Source organism: Bos taurus, chromosome 4 (genome assembly GCF_002263795.3).
Source record: "Bos taurus isolate L1 Dominette 01449 registration number 42190680 breed Hereford chromosome 4, ARS-UCD2.0, whole genome shotgun sequence".
NCBI classification, from domain to species: domain Eukaryota; kingdom Metazoa; phylum Chordata; class Mammalia; order Artiodactyla; family Bovidae; genus Bos; species Bos taurus.
The window spans coordinates 66,481,194-66,502,999 of record NC_037331.1 but is presented as its reverse complement, the minus strand read 5'-3'; the positions used below and the strand labels follow the sequence as shown (position 1 = coordinate 66,502,999).

The 21,806-nt window shown below is 41.9% G+C and overlaps 1 protein-coding gene across 7 annotated transcripts in view; it reads left to right on the top strand.

Moving 5' to 3' along the window:
• The window catches only part of WIPF3 (WAS/WASL interacting protein family member 3), an 85,510-nt gene that overhangs the window by 4,107 nt on the left and 59,597 nt on the right, over positions 1-21,806 (top strand). For all 7 annotated transcript variants that reach the window (XR_806163.4, XM_010804310.4, XM_010804309.4 and 4 more), the window contains exon 2: positions 20,026-20,175. Coding sequence is in view for 6 of the 7 variants with exons in the window: in XM_010804310.4 (XP_010802612.2) it covers positions 20,083-20,175 (93 nt within the window). In the remaining variant the exon portion in view is untranslated. The remainder of the gene's footprint in view (positions 1-20,025; positions 20,176-21,806) is intronic.

The window sequence follows — 21,806 nt, the reverse complement described above, 5'->3', positions numbered from 1 at the left end:
ATTAAGGAAACGTAGGAGACACCAGTTCAATCCCTGAGTCAGGACGATCCCCTGAAGGAGGAAATGGAAACCCACTCCAGTATTCTTGACTGGAAAATCCCATGGACAGAGAAGCCTGGTGAGCTACAATCTATGGGGTCACAAAGAGTTGGACACAACTGAGCAACTGAGCTCTCATGCACTCCCATTATCAGATGGACACAGGGGCCAAGAGCTAAACCACTCTGGGAATGATCATGCCACGCCCTGCTCTGGTTCTATCAGCCAACTCATAAGTCCAAGATGCCCTTTACCTGTCTGACTCTCCTTTATTGCACCTGCACTCCTGGAGGGCAGGAACTATGTCTGCTTCATCTCTTCTCAGCACCTGCATCATTGGTGGCAGGTGATGAATGAGTGAGTGAATGAATGGGTATATTCATATTTAAAGACCAAAGGCCAATTTTGATTAGCTGTCCTTTTGATTTTTAATGCCTCATTTCTCTCTGTAAATATGGATCATCAGGCATGAGTGTACAATTGACATCTCCCTAAAGCTGAAGGATGTTAAGCTCAGCCTGTAAGATCAGAATGCCTCTGCTTCTTTTAGAAATTAAATATTATTATTTCTTCTTTTGTAAAATGCTTGTAATTCAAAATATCTGTGTTTGAATCTTGCATTCATCACTTGGTTATATGACATTACTTCACCTGTCTGTGTCTCAGTTTTTTCATCTGTAAAGTGGACCTAGTAATAATACTACTTATCTCCTATTTAGGGTAAATAACCTAAGTTAAGCCTAAGACAGTGCTTGGTTCATAGCAACGGTCAATAAATTAGCTATTATTATTATTATCATTATCATCTGATGTTTTAAAAAATTTTTGCCTGAAATGCTCTTCGTTCCATAAAGCATTAGAGGAGTTAACAACAAAAGATTAATAGATAATGAAACAGCGGTAAAGAGAACACACAGATTAAAAAGCAACATAAAATTAGAAGGGGGCTTCCCTGGTGGCTCAGTGGTAAAGAATCCACCCGAGAATTCAGGAGATATGGGTTTGATCCCTGATCCGGGAAGATTCCACATGCCATAGAGCAACTAATTCCATGTGCCACAACTACTGAGCCTGTGCTCTGGAGCCCGGAAGCCACAACTACTGAGCCCACGGGCCCTAGGGCTCATGGAGAAGCCACTGCAATGAGAAGTCCCTGCACTGAGACTAGAAAAAAGCCCACACAACAAGGAAGACCCAGCACAGCCAAAACTAAATAAATAAAATTATTTTGAAAAAGATAAAATTAGAGGTAGTTTAGTGAACAAGATTATGTTATAAGGTGCAGGTAATTTCTAGAGATGAGTTTAAGGTTTGGTGTAGTTTCTGGAGATGGAATTAAAAATTTGTCAGAGCTTCCCAGTAGCCAAAACAAAGAGGGAAACACAAATAGTTACCTGATCCACAGTGACCATGAGATAAAAAGAGATCAGTTACACAGCTTTTCCTGGTCCTGGAACTTGGGATGGCTTTCTCCTGGCGAGTCCTCAAAGCAGTCTCTGTTGCCATAGAGACCTAAGTCTTCAACATGGTTCCTACCATGAAGACAATGGAAATTTTGTGGTGGAAGGTAATAATAAGTGTTTCCTAGAATGTTACTGACTGCAGTTCTGGAGACATACTCCCAGAGCACAACCCTATAGAAGCTCTTCTGTGAAGGGCCAGAGTACAGTGGTTGGGGGATATACTGTTTCCTTAGCTGTGCTTACTGAGTTCCTGGGAGAGTAGAAAGATTCTTTCTTCCAAACATTATAGTTCTTGTGAGAATCAGGTGAACAGTCCTATCTTTAAGACCATTGGTTCTGATAGAAGCTATATAAATGAGCCAGATCAGTTTACTTTATCCAGAAAACAGTCCAAAGGTGTCATCATACATGTATACTCATTAATAGATGTGTTCATGAATTTTCTTAATACTAGTAATCCCATAATCTCCCTTTAGCTACTGTTAGAAAAATAAATATCCAGTACTCTGTACTATCTTTTAGGCCCCATAAGACACTTAGTACCTCTTGGTAGTAAGAATAAGTGATATTTGATTTTTAAACTTTTTTATTAGTACTTGAAATAATGGACATGTCTTTTTAGTCTCATGTTTTATATATATGTAATGTATATATTAATGTATATATTAACCCAAATATGATTTTATTAGGATTACATTCAGCTGCCAAGATGAACATAACAAAAAACAATGCACACATGAGAATCTGGCTTAAACAGATACAAGTGTGTCCTGTAGAAATAGACTCCCAAGAAATGCAGTCCAGGGCTGATCAGTTCAGTTCAGTTAGTTGCTCAGTCGTATCTGACTCTTTGCCACCCCATGGACTGCAGCACGCCAGGCCTCCGTGTCCATCACCAACTCCCAGAGTTTACTCAAACTCATGTCCATCGAGCCAGTGATGCCATCCAACCATCTCATCCTCTGTCATCCCATTCTCCTCCCACTTTCAATCTTTCCCAGCATCAGGGTCTTTACCAGTGAGTCAGTTCTTCGCATCAGGTGATCAAAGTGTTGGAATTTCAGCTTCTGCATCAGTCCTTCCAATGAATATTCAGGACTGATTTTCTTTAGGATGGACTGGTTGGATCTCCTTGCAGTCCAAGGGACTCTCAAGAGTCTTCTCCAACACCACAGTTCAAAAGCATCAGTTCTTTGGTGCTCAGCTTTCTTTATAGTCCAACTCTCACATCCATACATGACTACTGGGAAAACCATAGCTTTGACAAGATGGACCTTTGTTGGCAAAATAATGTCTCTGCTTTTTAATATGCTGTCTAGGTTGGTCATACCTTTTCTTCAAAGGAGCAAGCATCTTTTAATTTCATGGCTGCAGTCTTGGCTGAAGATGGAGCTCAAGCTGTGCTATCAGAGAAGCAGCCTCTATCCATCTTCCTGCTTCACTGTCCTCACCATGTAAGACCTCATCTGAAATCTAGTTGCTTCATGGTCACAATATGGCTGCCATATCTCTAGGCTTACATCTTTAGGCAAGAAGAAAGTGTGTGTTGGTTGCTCAGTTGCGTCCAACTCTTTGCAGCCCATGGACTCTAGCCTGCCAGATTCCTCTGTCCATGGAACTCTCCAGTCATGAATACTGTAGTTAGTGGGTGGCCATTTCCTTCTCCAGGGGAACTTCCCCACCCAGGTATTGAACCTGGGTCTCCTGTATTACAGGCAGATTCTCAGCCATTACAGGCAGATTCTCAGCCGTCTGAGCCACCAGGGAAGCCCCAGGCAAGAAGAAAGGAAAGGTATAAACACCTAAAGAGTGAGGGCCCTTCTATTAGGGACGCTTGAGAAGACTCTACACATGGACATCACCAGATGGTCAACACCGAAATCAGATTGATTATATTCTTTGCAGCCAAAGATGGAGAAGCTCTATACGGTCAACAAAAACAAGACCAGGAGCTGACTGTGGCCCAGATCATGAACTCCTTATTGCCAGATTCAGACTGAAATTGAAGAAAGTAGGGAAAACCACTAGACCATTCAGGTATGACCTAAAGCAAATCCCTTATGATTATACAGTGGAAGTGAGAAATAGATTTAAGGGACTAGATCTGATAGATAGAGTACCTGATGAACTATGGATGGAGGTTCGTGACATTGTACAGGAAACAGGGATCAAGACCATCCCCGTGGAAAAGAAATGCAAAAAAGCAAAATGGCTGTATGGGGAGGCCTTACAAATAGCTATGAAAAGAAGAGAAGCGAAAAGCAAAGGAGAAAAGGAAAGATATAAGCATCTGAATGCAGAGTTCCAAAGAATAGCAAGAAGAGATAAGAAAGCCTTCCTCAGCGAACAATGCAAAGAACTAGAGGAAAACAACAGAATGGGAAAGACTAGAGATCTCTTCAAGAAAATCAGAGATACCAAGGGAACATGTCATGCAAAGATGGGCTCGATAAAGGACAGAAATGGTATTGACCTAGCAGTAGCAGAAGATATTAAGAAGAGGTGGCAAGAATACACAGAAGAACTGTACAAAACAGATCTTCATGACCCAAATAATCACGATGGTGTGATCACTGACCTAGAGCCAGACATCCTGGAATGTGAAGTCAAGTGGGCCTTAGAAAGCATCACTACGAACAAAGCTAGTGGAGGTGATGGAATTCCAGTTGAGCTCTTTCAAATCCTAAAAGATGATGCTGTGAAAGTGCTGCACTCAATATGCCAGCAAATTTGGAAAACTCAGCAGTGGCCACAGGACTGGAAAAGGTCAGTTTTCATTCCAATCCCAAAGAAAGGCAATGCCAAAGAATGCTCAAACTACAGCACAGTTGCACTCATCTCACATGCTAGTAAAGTAATGCTCAAAATTCTCCAAGCCAGGCTTCAGCAATACATGAACCATGAACTTCAAGCTTGAACCAGTTGTTCAAGCTGGTTTTAGAAAAGGCAGAGGAACCAGAGACCAAATTGCCAACATCCGCTGGATCATCAAAAAAGCAAGAGAGTTCCAGAAAAACATCTATTTCTGCTTTATTGACTATGCCAGAGCCTTTACCTGTGTGGATCACAATAAACTGTGAAAAATTCTGCAAGAGATGGGAATACCAGACCACCTGACCTGCCTCTTGAGAAATTTGTATGCAGGTCAGGAAGCAACAGTTAGAACTGGACATGGAACAACAGACTGGTTCCAAATAGGAAAAGGAGTACGTCAAGGTTGTATATTGTCACCCTGCTTATTTAACTTATATGCAGAGTACATCATGAGAAACACTGGGCTGGAAGAAGCACAAGCTGGAATCAAGATTGCTGGGAGAAATATCAATAACCTCAGATATGCAGATGACACCACCCTTATGGCAGAAAGTGAAGAGGAACTAAAAAGCCTCTCGATGAAGGTGAAAGAGGAGAGTGAAAAAGTTGGCTTAAAACTCAACATTCAGAAATCAAAGATCATGGCATCTGGTCCCATCACTTCATGGGAAATAGATGGGGAAACAGTGGAAACAGTGTCAGACTTTATTTTGTGGGGCTCCAAAATCACTGCAGATGGTAATTGCAGCCATGAAATTAAAAGACGCTTACTCCTTGGGAGAAAAGTTATGACCAACCTAGATAGCATATTGAAAAGCAGAGACATTACTTTGCCAACAAAGGTCCATCTAGTCAAGGCTATGATTTTTCCAGTGGTCATGTATGGATGTGAGAGTTGGACTGTGAAGAAAGCTGAGCGCCAAAGAATTGATGCTTTTGAACTGTGATGTTGGAGAAGACACTTGAGAGTCCCTTGGACTGCAAGGAGATCCAACCAGTCCATTCTGAAGGACATCAGCCCTGGGATTTCTTTGGAAGGAATGATGCTAAAGCTGAAACTCCAGTACTTTGGCCACCTCATGCAAAGAGTTGACTCATTGGAAAAAACTCTGATGCTGGGAGGGATTGAGGGCAGGAGGAGAAGGGGACGACAGAGGATGAGATGGCTGGATGGCATCACTGACTTGATGGACGTGTGTGTGAGTGAACTCCGGGAGTTGGTGATGGACAGGGAGGCCTGGCGTGCTGCGATTCATGGAGTTGCAAAGAGTTGGACACGACTGAGCAACTGAACTGAACTGAACTGCCTTTTTATATAGAAAGTGATGGCCTCCCCAGCTACTTCTGGCTACATCTCATTGGCCAGAATGGTGTCACAGTGCTGCTCTAAAATGTAAAATCTGAAATCAAATAGTTTCAGCTAGGTAAACTGCAACTGCTACCCCCCACCCTCCTCCAGCTAGGGAGGAGTTGCTCTAAAGAAGAAGAGGAAATGGTTATTGAGTAGGCAACTAAAATTATCAACCATTTGACATAACTTCCATTATTAGCCTGTCTAATTATGTTCTTGACTTAATTAGAAACTACAAAAGGTGACTCAGTAATTTAAAATGTTACACTTTTTTAGTTTTTCATGCAATTAACATTAGAGGATGAAACATACCCAGCTGCCTTATGTAGCTTCCTAAATCTCTGTTACCAGCCTTGCTTCTTTTCTAAATTGCAGATCCAAATTTCCATTTGCCAAAAGGACCTCATATGCTTCAAATTAAACTCAGTTCTCCCCACCTATGCACCACCCCCAACACCCACACATTTGTTCCTGCCTTCTTTAATTAATACTGGATTGTCTTGGCAAGGAGCTGTGGGGTTATCCTAGGCTCTTCCTTCTCCCCCCACCCATCCCAGACATCCAAATTTTTATCCTCCTTGGCTCTATCCCACTGCAGTTACTCTAATTCAAATAAATATCCATCCTTGCCTTGTGTGAATCCCCAGATTGATCTCCCTACTTGCTACTTCTTCTCCCTATGATTCATTTTCCACAATGCCCCCTAGGGTGCTGTGTGTAAAACATGCTGCATCTAACATGTCTCCTTTTTTAAAAAAGTTAAAAGAAAATAAACCTCAGACTCCTGAACAACCTAGCTCTGTGAGCACTGTGCTCGCTGGGACTGTTTGCTACTCACCCTGTACATGCCTACGTGGCAAAGCTTTGCTCATCCCCTCCCCACTCCCTTCAGTTACCAAAGACCTGTCTCAGAAGTTTCTTATGCTTTTCATGGTCCATAAGCCATGGAAGCAATTAATTATCTTTTCATTTATATTTCCAGAACACTTTATATTTCTATTAATATGTTTTTGCCCTGGATTCTGTTTTGCCTGATATTAATCATGCTGCACGACTTAAAAAAAAAAAAAAGCAGCCTTATTACAATATAATTCATATACCATAAAATTCAGTCTTTTAAAGTATTCAATTCAGTGGTTGTTAGAATATTCACACAGTCACACAACTAACACCATCATCTTAATTCCAGAACATTTTTATCATCCCCAAAAGAAACCCATTAGACGCCCCTTCCCATACCCTTCTCCTCAGCCCTGACAACTACTAATCTATTTTTTTTTTTTTTTGGATTTACCCATTCTGAAATTTCATATGAATGGAATCATACAGTATATGATTGACTTCTTCGCATAATGTCTTTTGCGTTTATCCGTGCTATAGCATGTATCAGTACTTCATTCCTTTTTATTGCTAAATAATAGCACAGCCATACTACATTTGTTTATCCACTCATAAGTTGATTGATGGTTGGGCTGTTTCTACACTTTGACTATATTAAGCAATGCTATTATAAACTTTCATGTATAAGTTTTTGTGTAGGCAAATGTTTTCATTTCTCTTGGAGATACGTTGGAGTGCAGTTGCCGATCTTATGATAATTCTGTTTAATGTTGTGGGGAACTTACAAACACTTCCAAAGTGGCTGCTCCATTTTACATTTTCAGCAGCAAAGTATGAGGGTTCTGTACCAATTTTTAGTGTCTACTTGAGTATTGTTTCCATTGTTTTATTTTCAAAGTTTTAAACATCACGTTGTTTTAGCTGTGTTCCTTATAAAGGAGATACAGTTAATTTTTAAATCAATTTGAATATCTTTGTCCTTTAGTAGGAGAAGCTAATAATCTGTTTATAGTTATTATGATTACTGATATATTGGAATTTATTTTGTGCCTTTTATATACCCTTGGACTGCAAGAAGATCCAACCAGTCCATTCTAAAGGAGATCAGTCCTGGGTGTTCTTTGGAAGGAATGATGCTAAAGCTGAAACTCCAGTACTTTGGCCACCTCATGCGAAGAGTTGACTCATTGGAAAAGACTCTGATGCTGGGATGGATTGGGGGCAGGAGGAGAAGGGGACGACAGAGGATGAGATGGCTAGATGGTATCACCGACTTGATGGACGTGAGTTTGAGTGAACTCTGGGAGTTGGTGATGGAGAGGGAGGCCTGGCGTGCTGCAATTCATGGGGTGGCAAAGAGTTGGACACGACTGAGCAACTGATCTGATCTGATCTGATATACCATATGCTTTATTGTTACCTCTTTTTTCCCCTTTTTTCCTGCCTTTCTAGCGAAGTGCCTGGCACATAGTAGCTTTCAATACGTATTATAGGGCTTCCCAGGTGGCTCAGTGGTAAAGAATCTGCCTGCCAATGCAGGAGACCTGATTTGATCCCTGGGTTGGGAAGATCCCCTGGAGAAGGAAATGGCAACTCACTCCAGTATTCTTGCCTGGGAAATCCCATGGACAGAGAAGCCTGGTGGGCTACAGTCCACGGGGTCATAAAAGAGTTGCACCTGACTTAGCAACTAAACAGCAGCTGCAAGTATTATGAACTATCATTCCTGGATAGGAGCCAGGTATCTATAGATTTATTTTTTCATCAAGTATTCGTTAATTGCCTGATATTCATGTTTATAGTTTCACTCAGTGGCTATCATAGTGCCTAACATATGGAAGAAGCTCAGTAAATACTTTCTGCATTGACTGTGCAAAGGGCGAGATGCTTGTCAGAAGTTGGGTGAAGTAGTGGAGAGTGCACACGCTTAGGGGCAGTTCACTTGGGTTGAATGTGGCTATGTCAAGTTCCAACTATTTGATCTTGGGCTATGACTTTACATCTTTGAGCCTTTGTTTCCTTATCTGTGAAATGGGGATTAGTATCTGTCATACAGAGTTACTTGGGGGGATGTAAGATAATTATGTAAACAACAATCAGAATTGTTAACACAGGAAATCTGCTTTGTACATGTGAGCTATTGTTTTTTTAATGATTGCTTAACAAAGAGCTCTCCCAGCCAAGTACATCAGTGTGAAATCATCAGCCATATCTGCCCAGTGAATAAACATAGTAAAAAAAAAAAAAAAAAACTCTGGCCCCTTTGCTATGTGTCTGACATAAATAATTATGACCCTAGTAGAAGAGGAGACATTTTTCTTCTCATGGTAGAACCGAGGAAACGGACCAGAGATGTAGTTGTATTTCCTTTTAATGATGCAGAAATAGATTTTAAGAGAGCTGTTTTTTGTTCTAATATTCTTCTAAACTTTTACATGAAACATTTTTGTTCATCATGTTGCTCCCCAGTATTTCAGAGGAAGAATAAAGAAGCTTCACAAACAGGTGAGATAACTGCCTAAAACCAGACGAGCAAGTGAACATTTTTTCCTACATTTTAACAGATTGTGCGTGACTTTTTTTCTGGTTTTCACCCAAATTTGTATGTCCTAAGGTTTTAGAAATTCACCTGCAGACTCGTAGAAGGAAGAAGGCTAAATCAAATCTGGGTTTATGCCTGATGTTGTGCGTTCCTGGTGGTCATGGATGGTCAGTGAGTTTTAAGTAATGGTGGTTGACCTGTAGTCATTTTGATGTTGTCTTTGTAAATAATGAATGCTGAAGAACGATGGGTCCAGATACCTGTCTGTAAGATCTAGGAGTGCATTATTTGGGGAAAGGAGAAAGAAAGCCACCTCCTGTCTTTTCAGACCTGTGCCCCCTCCCAGTTATGGTGCTGTCTTGTTTATTCCCATTTAATGAATGACTAGTTACAAATGGAACCAACTCGCAAATGATTCGTGCCTAATGGGCAATCATGTTTCAGAACTGTTCCTCATTGTATAATAACCACGTATTAACAGAAGAATTAAACCTTAGGGTTTATGGATTAGATTGAGGAGAATTATTTTACTGTATTCTTGACTGTCTTCTGAGCCCACCTGGTCAGTGACTTTGACGTTAGTGACTGGCTGTAGGAGTGGGTACAGCTTTCCTGGAGGTCTGCATGCAGGACCTGGCCAGCAAAGCCCACGGCTCGCAGTACTATTCTTTGTGGACCCAGCTTACTTACACCAAATGGTCAAGACACATTTATGTTTTTCTTTATTTGTTTATTCATTTGTATTTACCTTTTAGATGTAGAGGGGTCTCCTAAGATAATGCAAAACATTACAAAAAATACTTCTCCACAATTGTCCCAATAAATAAAGCAATCCAAAACTTTCTTTTTTAAATTAGTTTTTGCAGTGGGTAGTAATGCCCAAAATGTGTGCATATATGTGCTCAGTCATGTCTGAGTCTTTTGCAACCTGATGTCCATGGAATTTTCCAGACAGGAATACCGGTGTGAGTTGCCATGCCCTCCTCCAGGGGATCTTTCTGACCCAGGAATCAAGCCTGTGTCTCCTATGTCTCTTGCATTGGCAGGTGGATTCTTTACCATTGCGCCACCTGGGAAGCAATACCCAAGATACATACTTCAAAAAGTATAAAAATGTAAAAACAATATACAGTATAAATTGAGTCTTTCTCACAGCTAGTCTCATAAAATTCGTTCAGTTAATTGTTTTATGCCTTGTCACTGTTTTTATCTGTTCACAGCAGTGTATCTTCTTATGTTTTTCATCTATCATCTATCCTTTGTCCTGTTCCTTTCCCACTTTTTCTTTCTAGTTTTTTTGTGTAGATCTTGTGCTGGTTCTCTTTATTGGTTCCTTGTTTTAGTATTCATCTTAGAATAAATTGTATGCTTTTTGTGTTTGTGTTAGTCACTCAGTCATGTCCAACTCTTTAAGACCCTGTGGACTATAACCTGCCAGACCCCTCTGTCCGTGGAACTCTCCAGACAAGAATACTAGCGTGGGTTGCTATTCCCTTCGCCAGGGGATCTTCCCAGCCCAGGGACTGAACCCGGGTCTCCTGTATTGCGGCAGATTCTTTACCATCTGAGTCACCAGGGAAGTCTAGACCAACTATTTGCAAGATAATTATTCGAGGAGAAGACCAGGGCAGGTTCTAGACCAGGGAGAGTCAGAGAAGCGCTCCTTATGACAGAGAGTGAGGGCAGGGAGAGAGGAGAAGGAGAGAGAGAGGCTTTAGATGCTCATGATTTCCTCTCTCCCTCGCCCTCGCCCATTTCTAGCGGTGCACCTGCTGGAATGGCTTGCCTTTGCCTCCTTCCATGTTCCCGGTGTGTCTAGGGTCCAAGGTCACCCCTGTGCTGTCCTACACACACTTTTCCATTGTTCTAAACAAGTGTCGGTGGGACTTCCTCACCAACTTGCTCATAGGAGCCAGTGCTTCTTATTTTGGAGAATGACACTGTGAGGCCCGCAGCCACAGGCCCGCCCTCTACATTGTAGGCTACACCACCTTACCTGTACCCTGCATCTGGTTGTCCTGGGCATCAGGCAGCTCTGTCTCATTTACTGAAATTCAAGGTGACAGAAATCTAGTTTTTCCCCCCTCAAAATCAAGATTATATTTCTGAGATTCCCCTTCCTTCCTATTTTGAAACAGTTTCCCAGAAAAGGCAGGAACAGAGATATTTTCATTCTGCCATCTGAAAACCAGAAGACCTCCTTGAACTCAGTGTTGTTTTGAAAAGTGTTGTTTTGAAAAGTGTTTGCTAATTTAAAAGACTAAAGTCTCATCTATGCTGCCCTGTAGGCCAAGTGTCTCCTTTGCCAAGAAGCCACCATATCATTAATTTAAAAATTACATTTGAAAGAATGTTGCTTTTTAGAGAGGACTATAGCCTATTTTTTATTTGTTTAATGCTTATCTCAAAGTACTTATTTGGTCCTTACACTTATGCAAATCAGAGAAGAGGGAACATGCTTTACATTTTTATAGATGGAGAAATAGATAACCATTAAAACCAGAACTAGAGACCTGTTCTCCCTACTATTCTTCTCTGATGACAGCATTTCTAACATGCCAGGTGAAGCTTTTCCAGTGAGCACTGTAAGCTTTGAGCATCCCACATCCAGAAGATATTTTATTCCCGTACCATAATAAGGCCTGAGCTTCCCTTGCGGCTCAGCTGGTAAAGAATCCACCCACAATGCAGGAGACCTGGGTTCGATTCCTGCAGGGTTGGGAAGATCCCCTGGAGAAGGGAAAGGCTACCCACTCCAGTAACAGTTGGACAGAAATTTCTCCTGCCCTTTTCTTCCCTTCCTATTTTAGTTGGAAATATTTTTCTTAAAGTGTCAAGATAATTATTTCATCTTCAGTACACAATAAATGTACTGCTGCCAAGCCATGTCTCCATCTTTTGCTTGAGTAGTTGGCATGACCCTGGATATGTATGTTTTCTATTTCCTTCCCATAGCAACACCAAAGCAATGGTATTCAGCATTACCTTTGGCCTTGGCAATACCAAGATACCTAAGACACAGTTCCTATCTTTGAACCTTCAAGGAGCCCATGGCCCAGTGAAGGGAGACACATTGACATGTGAAAGGAAATTGCCAGCGTCTCTAGTGCCATGATAAAATTGCAAACAAAGTACTATTGGGGCAGTTAGCTCTGGCAAAGGGAGAAGAAAATCTGTGCAGAGAAGTTAGCACCTGAGTGTGTTTTAGAGGATTGGTGGGAATTTTCCAGGTGGTGAAGGCCATCACATCCAGCCTGCATAGCATGGACAAACACACAGAGATATAAAGAAAAGATATGTAACAAAGTGTCACAAATGTAGCCGCGGTAAAGGGTAGGATTTGTAGAATTGATTGGAGGATGAGATGGAGAACTTGACTCCATAGCCAAGAGCCTTTCTTTAGGAAAGGCGTCTATGTGAATAAGGGAGTGATGCCGTGTAGTCTGAGAGGTGAGACTTCCAGTCAGTGTATCAGGCTTGGCTGTCAGTAAAGTGTGCTCACTGCCGTGGGATAGAATGTGGCTGGTGACAGAGCTGATGATGCCTCCTGGCTGCAGGTTGTTTGAGGTTCTAGCAGAACTTCAAGCTGGACAGGGAACTAGAGGCACCAGAACTTGAACCAGGCATCCTGATCTGGCCCAAGCTGAAGCAGTTATTCCTACTGTGAAAATACTTTAACTCATCTGAAGTCTCAGAAGTAAAACTGGATCAGAAAGAATGTGTCTTGTAGACTTGTTCCCTGTGGCCCCTCTAGTCAGTACATTCTTTCCTCAGTGATTCTCAGAACAGCATTTTAAGAGTATTCACAGTCCCAGGGGAAAAGTGGCCACCTCAGCCTTAGAAAGTAAAAAACATCCTCCTTATGGAATCTCTTGTTGGTTGTTGTTGTTCCGTCGCTAAGTCATGTCTGACTTTTTGCCACCTGGTGGACTGCAGCAAGCTGGGTTCTTCCGTCCTTCACTATCTTGGAATTTGCTCAAATTCTTGTCCATTGAGTTGGTGATGCTATCTAGACATCTCATCCTCTGCCGCCCCCTTCTCCTTTTGCCTTCAGTCTTTCCCAGCATCAAGGTCTTTTCCAGTGATGATATAATAAATTAGAGAGGTGGTAATTTATTTTATAAAATGACTTGTTATTTTATAACATTGATTATGGATTTCCACTAAATAATAAAGTCCTTTTGTATCCTTAAAGCATAGCTCGATTTTTCCAAAATTAGAGATGCCATTTTTCAGAAGCATAGCTGTTACATAAAATGAGGCTTGCTTATAAACGTGTGATTAATATCATGTATTTTTAATTAGCCTCATTCTTCTTTTAGCTAATTCAAGGCAGCAAAAAGAAAGAAAACATGAAATCAATATTTTCTCCTTTCGCTGTTGGGAACCACACAGACAATGATTTTTGCGGCATTTAGTGATAATTTAAATGCCTGAGTCAATGATAAATATTACCAATATTTTTATTTATATCCTTTACCCTGATACTGTTCAGTTATTATAATGAATTCAGTGGTTTGGGAACAAATTTGTGATTCAGTAAGAGTCTTATAAAAGGAAACCAATTTCTGAGCTCGTTGTAAGTATGACTTAGTAGCTTTCATATTAGGTTGTGGTTAAAGTTTATCTTGGTTTTACAACACTCATGGACAATATGCATTCACCCTTTAAGCATTGCATGTGTGTGCCTGCTAAGTCACTTCAGTCATGTCTGACTCTTTGTGACCCTATGGTCTGTAGCCCACCAGGCTCCTCTGTCCATGGGCTTCTCCAGGCAATACTGGAATGGGTTGTCATGCCCTCCTCCAGGGGATCTTCCCAACCCAGGGATCAAACCAGAGTCTCTTACGTCTCCTGCATTGGCAGGCAGGTTCTTCTACCACTAGTGCCGCCTGGGAAGCATTTCAGCAGATAATTAGCTGTCATATCCAGTCAGACCTGAACAGTTCAGCTTCAGGAGCTGTTGTTGGCCCGTGTGGATCTCAGGTGTGGGAAGCTCTTCATATCACCTGAGTGAAAGGTGAATGGCGCTCAGCTCCGTTTCTCTTTCCTTTGTGTGTCAATTCCAGTCCTAAGTACAGTGCCATTTTCATGGATCCAGCCTACTGAAATGAACTGGGTCTACAGAAGAAAGAGCCTTCTCAGTAGAGGACACAACTTCCATCTAAGTGGGGCATGGCGTTTCAACATCCTGGTTGTTAAAGAACAGGGCTATTCAGACGTCAGTGAGCACAAAATCTCTTGTTGGCAAGAGACTCGAAAATTCCAATTCAGTAGGTCTGAGGTGGAGACCATGCATTCTTACAACATTCTAGAGCTACCCAAGGTATGGTTCCCAGACCAGCAGTTTAGGCCCCACCTGGGAATTTGCTAGAAATGCAGAATTTCAGGCCCCACCCTAGACCTACTGAATCAGAATCTACATTTTAACAGGACTCCTTGGGCAATTTATCCTCCATTACAGTTGGGAAAACACTGCTCCAGACCACTGTTCCCCAAAGGACCAAGGTTAGGTATCACTAAGGAAGCCTGAAATGAGTTTAGATGGTACAAAGGTGAACATTTTATTTTAATAATCATTAAGTTGATTTTTATTATCACCATCCATTGATGGCAAGTGATATTGACTTCCATTTATGGTAATAATTTAACTGAAAGTTAGTTCAGGTGGTGTGTGGATGTGGTTAAAAACTATGAAAGTCATAGGTTTACAAGTGATGTAAGTTAACATGATGCTTAAGAGCATGGACTCTGGAGCCTGACACCTCAGATTTGAAGGCAGCTCTTCCAGTAATTCACTCTGTTACTTTAAGCAGGTTTCTTAACCTCTCTGGGCCTGTTTCCTCATCTGAAAGATAGCAGTAATAGTAGTATCGATCTGATTAGGATACTGTGGGGCTTAAATGGGTTTATATATGAAAAGTGCTAAGGATAGGGCCTGGCACATAGCAAGGGCTGTGTCAGGACTAACTTATCTTACTATAATCTAGAACAGCAATGTTCAAGAATTTATTTTATCCTACACTTTTTATTTCCCCCTGCCCTATCCCCTGCTTCCTTTCCTACTCAGATCAACATGCCCCACTATCCCCAAAAGGCTAAATATTCTAGGAATTTTGTACTATTGAGGGTGAGAGCACCAACTTCTGCTTTCCCAATAGGGGGGCAGTCTTCACTGAGCAAGGTGGAGGGTGGGGCATGAGAGCTTACAGGTGTGAAGGCCCAGGAGAGAGGACTCTGCCCAGAGAATTCGCTCTGAAACAATGAGGAAGTGACAACAGAAAGTGACCACTTGTAAATCATTTTCACCATTACCTGGAGAGATTTTTTTTAAGTTCTTTATTATTTTACTTATAGCTTTGGCAGTTTTACCACATATTTTTAGAGAACCTCTTTGTGTGTGCCTTATATGCTCATGTACTCTAGGGTTGTGATTTCCTGGCCACGAAGCACCTTTGATAAATAAATGACTGATTGATAGAGTGTCAGGACCCTGCTGAAACCTTGATGTGAGAAATGAATGGCCTCACAGGGTTCTCCCACCTGCATTAGTTCAGAGGTGAGAAATCTCTCTTCTCTTTTCCCGACTTCATAACCAAAGAAACAAGGGATTCAGTTGGACAGTGTCAAAACATAAAAAGTTATGAGTGGCCAGAGAACTTTATTTTCAGATTCCTATTCAAATATATTTTTAGAACCAGCAAAAGACACTTTTGTCAAATAGTAGCAGTAATCCTTGCTTATATGTTAAAAAATAGGCACATTTTCTATTTATGAACAGCTGTGTTCTGACAAACTATTCTTGGAGAGAAATGTGATTATGACAAGAGCAACTGGTGTGTAAAATTGTCAACCATGAATTATTTCTCTCTGAAATATTATTTATAATATAATTATATATATAAATTTATATAATATAATATATTTAAATATATTATATATAATATATTTAAATATATAGAATATATTTATAAGTATAATATAATAATATTTATTTATATGTAATAACATACATAGTTAACTTTTTAATATAAAAACATAGGCAAGCTCAGTCCATCTCTCTCTCTGAATGAGAACAGACAGATTGATCAAGTAGGGAATGAAGGGGAGAGGGGAGGAAGGGAAGACGAGAAAGTTCATCACCTGTACTAAGTAAGCATCAATTCTTCTGCCCCAGCCCCACCCCTCACCGGCTCCCTGTAAAGCAGTTGGCTTCTGGCATCTTATGGGTCCTTGGATGACCTGCAGACATGTTCTGTTGACCCACTGGTTTTCAAAAATGCTTTCATTTGGTTTTACTTCAAAATTGGGATTCACATGAAAATCTGGATATGGGGACTTTGGGGGGGAAATGGGAAGATCTGGTCAATACTGGACTTGCATAACCACTGTATATCAATCAGGCAGAGTTGAGGGAGCACTCCTGCTTCAGGCCCAGGTCTTCTCTCCTGTTGGCCCGGCTTCTCCACACCTTACCTTCCACCGTTTCCTCACCTCTGAGTCCATGGTCACAGTGGTCGGTTCTCTGCCTGCAAGCGGTGCTAGGAACAGGAATTCGTGGCTTCTGGCTGAGGGAGGCAGGACTCACAATTGAAGAAATTCCTCAGGCTTAGGAAAAGTGTTCAAAAGATGGTAGACGGCCACACGCCAGATGTCCCACCTCGACCCAAGGAAGGAGACACTTGCAGAATAGTGTCTTGAAGCCCCTCTGTGGTTCCAGCCTTTTCTTATTCTCTTCCAAACATGTAAAGTCTCCCAGCTGCTTGCATTCTTCTACTTCTGTTATCTCTGCTGATGTGCTACTTCTTCAACAGGAACCGATTCTTACACCATCTTTCTACTTGTTGAAAAATGCAATAGTTTCTACTAAGTGTTTATTAATTGTCCCCCTTCCTTTGGGTTTGAATTGATGATGACATTCCTTAGCACTCCACACCTCTCTTGGGGCATTTATTCTCCTCCACCTTTTATTATAGTTATTTGTGGCAGTGAAGGAGGGGGTGTGATAAGATAAAGGCAGCTTCAGTTAAGTGTCTGCTTTCTGTCAGGACCTCTATTATGTTTTTCTGTGTTAATTGTGATAACAAACTAAGAATTAAGCATGGTAACTATTTTACAAATAAAGTGAGACAGGTGAACTATGGGGTTAGCCAAAAAGTCCATTTGGGTTTTTCATAACATCCTATGGGAAAAACCGAATGAACATTTTGGCCAAGTCAGTAACTTGATTGAAGCCACACGACTGGAAAAAGCAGTGGCAGAAGTAGAACCCAGGCCTGATTGTCAGACCAGCACTGTCCCCCACAGCCAGAGTCTCATGTATTAACAGTGCTATTCATTTGCCACCCTCTCCTCTAATGGTGTTTAACTATCTTACCTACATCTTGATGCTGTTTTTCAGGATTATTTCATGAGTTGGGAGAAAATATGAAAGCCTTCGAGAATCTGGCTTTTTTTATCCTAATCACTTTTAATACACTACAGAGCAGAATGACATTTTTTAATGTATTGGGAGAGCACAAAGCATCAAAGAGCTCATGGGTACAGCCTGTGACTTCCTGGAGCTCTGCATTCTTAACTGTCAGATTTTAACAAATTATTCTCTAGGTAATTGCTTAATGATTATATCTGTCAAGAAAAAGCCTTCAGCACCATCAAGTGCTAAATGTAAAAATATGCTTTCATGTTAGAGCTTGAAAAACCATTCCTTTGATTTCAGCGGGACAGAAGCCCAGTGACACCTGGTCACTCTCAGATTTGTAAGGATAAACCTAGATGGAAAGTAAAGAATGCTAAGTTTAGGGGGGGAACACTTGGAAGAGTTATACTTTCCTGTAGAAGGTCCTTTTCACCCGAGGGTCTCGGAAATACTTCAAGATCTTTGCAAGATGGAAGCAGAGAAGTAATATGATCTGAAATATACGAAGTTAATAAATGCAGTTTTGAATCAGAAAGGACAGGGCTTTTATGAAGCTCTGATACTCTTTCTGAAACTTAGTAGAAACTACATTACCTCTCTGAGACAAAATTTGGTTCTTTATGGAAATGTCAATGTCTACCACAGAATCGTTGAAAGGATTAAATAAAACAGCATACCTAAGTACCTAACGCAGTCCTGAGTACATATAGGGGATTCAAAAAGTTACACCAAAAAAGGGTCAGTCCTCATTATTCATGGATTCCACAGTTCGGTAAGCTTGTCCTTCCTGCTTCATCATACCCAGGTTCCCAGCTGAAGTTGAACAAGGCAGCACTCTGCCTTCTGGTTACAACTTTCACCCTGTAAACAAGTGTCCTGTTCACATTCTACTTACCATGTTTTTCAAAATGTTGTGCTTACTGTTGGTGATTTCGTTTCAGTGGCCGCCCCCGGCCAAGTGTAGTGAAATGATGCTTAGTGCCCCTGAATGCAGGAAGGCTATGACGGGCCTTATGGAGAAAAACATCAAGAGCGTTCCAGGTGGTGGTAGTGAAAAATAATCTGCCTGCCAGTACAGGACACACATGGGCATGAGTTTGATCCCTGGGTTGGGAAGATCCCCTGGAGGAGGAAATGGCAACCCACTCCAGTATTTTTGCCTGGGAAATTCCATGGGCAGAGGAGGCTGACAGGCTACAGTCCATGGCTGCAAAGAGTCAGACATGACTGAGCAACTGAACACACACGCGCACACACACACACACACACACGCGCGCACACACACACACAGGCAGGAGTTACAAAACAGTCTGTATGAAATAAGGTATCTTTAGTGAGAAACACAAATATATAAAACTAAGTTATATGTTGTCAGCTGATAAGCTGACAAAAGTCTTGTGACCAGAGGCTCTCATAAGCCTAATCCTGTATCTTTTCTAGGAATGGTGGTTCAGGTATTTGCTAACTCAGTCTTCATGGCAACTATACCATGAATAATGAAAATCAGCTCTAAACTTATGGTTATGGGAGGGGGGTAAGGGAGGAGGGGTAAATAGGAAGGTTGGGATTGACGTATACACACTACTATTAATATATATAAAATAGATAACTGATAAGGAACATGTTGCAAACAGTAAAGGCTGTTGGTAAATCAAAAATAAAAGCTAGAATACTATAAATGAATTGGGATTTTACATTGAAGAAACAGAGGCACAGGCCTTGTTCTAGTCTTCCAGTCACTAGAAGGACAGAAAAACAAAATTACCCTTGCTTATGTCTGAGGTTTATTTCTGTTTCTAGATTTTAAAACATTCACAGACATGTGCATGCAAACACATTCTACAGAGCAATGCCATATTTATCTGGAGATCAGACATCCTACAATATTAACTCTTTGAAACATAACCATATTTGCAGAATCCTACCCCCAAAGCCCTCCATGCAGCAAATACCAGATATAATGCCTTTGGGGAGAAGTGTCAGGCTCCCACCCAGATGATTGTATAGAACCAAAAACAGAAGAACAGCAAGAAAAGTAAGAGTGACAACAGAGAAGGAAGCAGGAAAATAGCTAATGCCCATGTAAGCCTGGCTGGAGGCTGGCACCCTGAGTAACCTTTGAGCCTGCAACATTCAGAAAAGGTTGAATTTCATTCCATTTACTCTGCTTAGGAAAATGGGAGTATGTGCAGAATATTTTTAAATTGCATGCAAAATGATAGATGTTTAATGCTTAAAGAGGTAGAATCTGTTACTTGAAATTGTTGTTATGGAATGAAGTGTTGCTATTTATGTATTAACATGTTCTATTATATTGAGACATAAATAGCTAAATTTTTATCAGTTTTGTTACCTAATTCTCTCTAAAATCTGGCTATTTCTTTCAGTCTCCAGCAGTAGACACAATGCCTGCCTCACAGTGGGTATTCTGTATTTATTGAAAGAAGAATGAATGAATAGCAAGTGAATCAAACTACCCATAAAATCCATATGTCTGTGTGACGTGTGCATGAATAAAGGCATCCAAGTTTAAAACTCTCCCTTTTCTCCTTTCCAGAGCAGAGACCATTCTCTTGGGACCATTCATAAGCAAGAGACACCCACGCCGTGACATATGCCAGTGCCACCACCTCCGCCTCCTCCTCCTCTGCCTCCACCTCCCCCACCACTGGGGGCTCCTCCCCCACCCCCACCGTCTGCACCGCCGGTAAGACCTGTTTGGGTTTTTTTCTGTCTGTTTTACTGGAATATGCTGGAACAGGTTTTAAATATTCAAAATCAGCCATCACCTGGCTCCTCTAGGGCAGGTAGCATCTTAGGGAGCTAGCTCTATGGTGCCAGGGTCTAACTCCAAACCAGTCTGGCCACGTATTTCCCTCCCAGTTCTTTGGCAGCCCCCACCCTCTACCCTAGCGTCCTCTACAGATGTCTACATGATTTTTAATTCATGCTGCTCAATATAGGCTTCCCAAGTCTCCCTAATCAACTCTTCCATCTCATGGGAAACCTCAGTTGGGAGGCTGCAATGAGTCAAGGAGGCATGCTCACATCAAGTTCCAGGTTGATGTTATCTGGATATTGATAACAGTAGCTTGGGCTTCAGCCACCCGGTTCTGGGACCAAGTGAGAGGAGTGGCATATGCAATGCCACAGCAAAACGTGCTAAGTCATTTCAGTTGTGTCTAACTCTTTGCAACCCCATGGACTTTGCCCACCAGGCTCCTCTGTCCATGGGATTCTCCAGGCAAGGACACTGGAGTGGGTTGCCATGCCCTTCTCCAGAGGATCTTCCTGAACCAGGAATCGAACCCTTGTCTCTTATGTCTCCTGCATAGGTAGGCAGGTTCTTTACCACTAGTGCCACCAACATCTCTAAATGAAATCTCCCCAACTGCACAAGACTGAATTAGTCTGTTTCAGTGTGTGTTGCTGATACTCTCTCTTGGTTTAATAGTTTGCTTTGAGTTTAGAAGGAGAGGCACTGCTGCTGCTGCTGCTAAGTCGCTTCAGTCATGTCTGACTCTGTGCGACCCCATAGACTGCAGCCCACCAAGCTCCGCCATCCCTGGGATTCTCCAGGCAAGAACACTGGAGTGAGTTGCCATTTCCTTCTCCAATGCAGGAAAGTGAAAAGTGAAAGTGCAGTCGCTCAGTCGTGTACGACTCTTCGCAACCCCATGGACTGCAGCCTACCAGGCTCCTCCATCCATGGGATTTTCCAGGCAAGGGTACTGGACTGGGTTGCCGTTGGCTTCTCCGAGGAGCAGCACAGAAAGTGGTTATTTTGCTTTAGAACAGGCTGTCTCGCCCTTGGCACCATGGACACTGGGGCCAGGCCATTTTGCGGGGGGCTGTCCTGTGCGCTGCCGGCTGTTTAGCAGAATCCCTGGCCTCTACCTACTAGTTGCACCCCCAGTTATGACCATCGAAAATGTCCCTAAACGTTGCCAAATGTTCCCTTGAGGGCAAAATCTTCTCGCTTTCCTTGATTTTAGCAGAATGTTTGTGCTTAATGCTCATAGCAAGCCCTTCCTCAGAAGAAACCGCAGGGCACTTCTCATGCCCTCATCCTCCAACTCAGAGCCAGGTCTGGTACAAGAACTGCCGCTCCTGTTTTCAGTGGAAGATGAAAGATATGGATGCCATGGCGATAAGGTGTGCAGAGGCAGGGCTGCCCAGGGGTGATGTGAGCCAAGTCAGCAAAAGCCAGGAATAGAGCCTCGCCTGCCATTCTCTTCCCCCAACTCAGAGTGCACTCCTCCCCTCAGATCCACAGATGACGTGGCCATGGGAGTATAGGTTATGAAGGGAAGGCCTGAGTCCCTGCTGCACAGATAC